This window comes from Physeter macrocephalus, chromosome 3 (genome assembly GCF_002837175.3).
Source record: "Physeter macrocephalus isolate SW-GA chromosome 3, ASM283717v5, whole genome shotgun sequence".
Taxonomy (NCBI): domain Eukaryota; kingdom Metazoa; phylum Chordata; class Mammalia; order Artiodactyla; family Physeteridae; genus Physeter; species Physeter macrocephalus.
This window is the reverse complement of record NC_041216.1, coordinates 24026438-24028780: the sequence shown is the minus strand read 5'-3', so window position 1 is coordinate 24028780 and position 2343 is coordinate 24026438. Positions and strand designations below refer to the sequence as shown.

Genomic DNA, 2343 nt, shown 5'->3' with positions numbered 1-2343 from the left:
CACACGCACACACACCCTCACACGCACACGCACACACACACACACACACACACACACACACATACACAAAGCGCCCCCAATCTCTGAGAGCTTCTGGAAACAACAAATACAGGGAGAGTGCCTCTAATGGCAGAATTCCAGGCAGAGGGAAGGCTATTGTCAAGGGGCAGAAACTTGACGCACCCCCTCATGTCACAGGAATACATCAGGGCCCATTCAACTCCCAGGGAGAAACTGCCCGCCTTTGAAAAGTAGTTTCTGGGAAGTGTCTCAAGTGCTTGAGATATTTAGAGACATTTCAGAGCATGAAAAGCCCTTAAAGAAAAGCAGCCACCACCCCCCGCCCCCCCAGCTGTTTGACCAGCCCTTGAAGCCGTGTCCCCGCCCCATCATTAGGACATCTTTGGGATCTTCAAGAAAACACAGGGTTTGACTGTTTTTCAACGACGGATTATTTTTTAGGACACTGAGACAAATCAATTTCAAAAGGAATAGCTATAATATTGACTTTATTTCATCATGGAAAATTTGTGCTCAAAGATAAGAACCATCTTACATAAAACAACCAAATAAATAAATAAATAAGTAAAAATAAATAGGAGTTGCTTCAAAGGGGAGCAGGGGGTTGAGGGAGAATCAGATGCAGCCAGGACCTTCTCTTAATACCACCTCAGCACTGTGTGGGGAAGAGAGAGAGTGACGGTTACATTCGGGTGGGAGACAGGCAGGCCCTGAGCTTCCCCTCACCCTGTGCCATCTGTGCCCCCCCCCTTCAGTTCATCTGGATATCTGAGGCTTTGGAAGAATCTATCTCCCTGGACCTGGCTTTCCTCGTTGTAAACCGGGGATTACCATCACCCTGGTGATCCTGTCCCCTGCCCTTGCAGCTCTAGACAGTTCAGGGGAAACCAGGAGGAAAATGTTTAATACTCTTTCTGCGCCAGGAAGGGGCTGCCAGGCAATTGACCGAATTACGTGGCTGTAATTCATGGGATGAGCGAATTGCCTCCTAAGGTGATTCTGCCCCTTTTGGTAAGAGAGGCAGGAGGTGGTTAGAAGGTGGGTGGGAACTCACAGGCATGGTAATGAATGTTGTCAAAATTTAATATTCCCAGAAAGGCGCTCCTTGACCCTGAGGACTGTCAGCGAGAGTGATACCCAGGTGTCCTTCGCTCAGAGTTTGGCCCCCAGAGACGTCAAACCCAGACAGGCGGCACGCGGTGGGAATGGGGTGGGTGTTCACCATTGCAGCCCAGGCCGCTGACGGAGCCGATCCGGTCCAGCCTCCGCCCGAAGCAGCCGGAGTCGCGCATCATCCTGGGGCTGCGTATTCCCCGCAGGGCCTGGAGGACGCTGTTGCCGGGCCCGAGGAGCCCCGCGGGGGCGGCCGCCCGGGTCTCCCAGGCTTCTGCGAGGCCGTGGCCCTGCTGGAGGGGGTCCAGGTCCATCTGCCCGGCCTGCAGCTCCAAGACCCTGCCTCGTAGACGGCCCAGCAGCTCCTGCGGTGGGTGGGGGAGGCGGAGCCTCAGGAACCCGCACCTGGGCCCAGCCGCCCTCGATGGCGCCAAGGCAGACCGACCGCCTTGAGCACGGGGGTCCCGCACCCAGCCTCGCCGCGTTCTCATTCTCTTACCGCGAATTCCCAAGGGAGGGTGGGCACCTCTCGGGACTGTGGGTGGGGGTAGGTGGGGACCCGCTAATTGCTGCTGTCGGTGCCCTCCCGGCGCGCCGGGTGTCCGCACTTCGGCAGCGCTCACCTGTCTCCCGCGCAGTCCCGAGGCCGGGCCGGGGCCACCTAGCGGGGAGGAGCGACAGCCCGGCGGCGACAGGTGCAAGCACAGGAGGAGCAGGAACGCCCGGGGCAGCGTCGTCTGGGGGTCCATGTCGCTGGAAGGGCGGAGAGAGGTTGCTGCCGCCGCGCTGGGTCCCGGTTCACGCCTCCCCCCCTGGGCGCTCGGGCCACCGCGGCCTTTTATCCCCCGTCCTGAGAGCCGGGCCGGCCCTGCCCCGCTGCGTTATCTCTGATTTATCGGCGCGTTCCGGCCCGGCCCGCTGAGCTCAGGGCGGGGGAATGCACCTCCCCGCGCGGAGGGGTGGCGGCCCGGGAGAGCAGGCCTTGTATAGAAATGGGCCCGGCCGGCCGGGAGCGGGAGCGCGCGGCGGGGGGGCGTTGGCGGGGTTGGGGAGACCCCGCTAGGTCCTTTGTCTCCCGCTTCCCCCTCTCCTGCAAAAACCCCGGGGCCTCAGAGTGGCTCTTTTCTCTTTCCTCCTCCCCCGCATTCCTGGAGAGAGCAGAGGGAACCCCAGCGATCAGAGGCCCGACGCGAGTGCCGGGCGCACGGG

The 2343-nt window shown here is 60.1% G+C and overlaps 1 protein-coding gene across 3 annotated transcripts; it reads right to left on the bottom strand.

Moving 5' to 3' along the window:
• Positions 1–492: 492 nt before the first annotated feature.
• Positions 493–1952, bottom strand: NPPB (natriuretic peptide B). 3 transcript variants are annotated; one of them, XR_449385.3, is made up of 3 exons: positions 1758–1952; positions 1076–1499; positions 493–676 (listed from the first exon to the last, which is right to left on the bottom strand). XR_449385.3 is itself a non-coding variant. In XM_055083777.1 (3 exons), exons 1-2 carry the CDS (start codon positions 1881–1883, stop codon positions 1197–1199), a joined length of 429 nt encoding a protein of 142 aa, XP_054939752.1. In that variant the 5' UTR covers positions 1884–1952; the 3' UTR covers positions 493–676; positions 1159–1196. The 3 variants fall into 3 exon arrangements, 2 of the variants coding, with proteins under 2 accessions (XP_054939752.1, XP_007129776.1); XM_055083777.1 differs by having other exon boundaries at positions 1159–1499; XM_007129714.3 differs by having other exon boundaries at positions 1244–1499.
• Between the last annotated feature and the right edge of the window lie 391 nt (positions 1953–2343).

Excerpts from the sequence above, each read along its gene's own strand:
- NPPB (XM_055083777.1), bottom strand. The coding sequence starts at position 1,883 with ATGGACCCCCAGACGACGCTGCCCCGGGCGTTCCTGCTCCTCCTGTGC. Across the intron at positions 1,500-1,757 it reads CGGGACTGCGCGGGAGACAG|GAGCTGCTGGGCCGTCTACG; the intron begins GTGAGCGCTGCC and ends CACCCACCGCAG.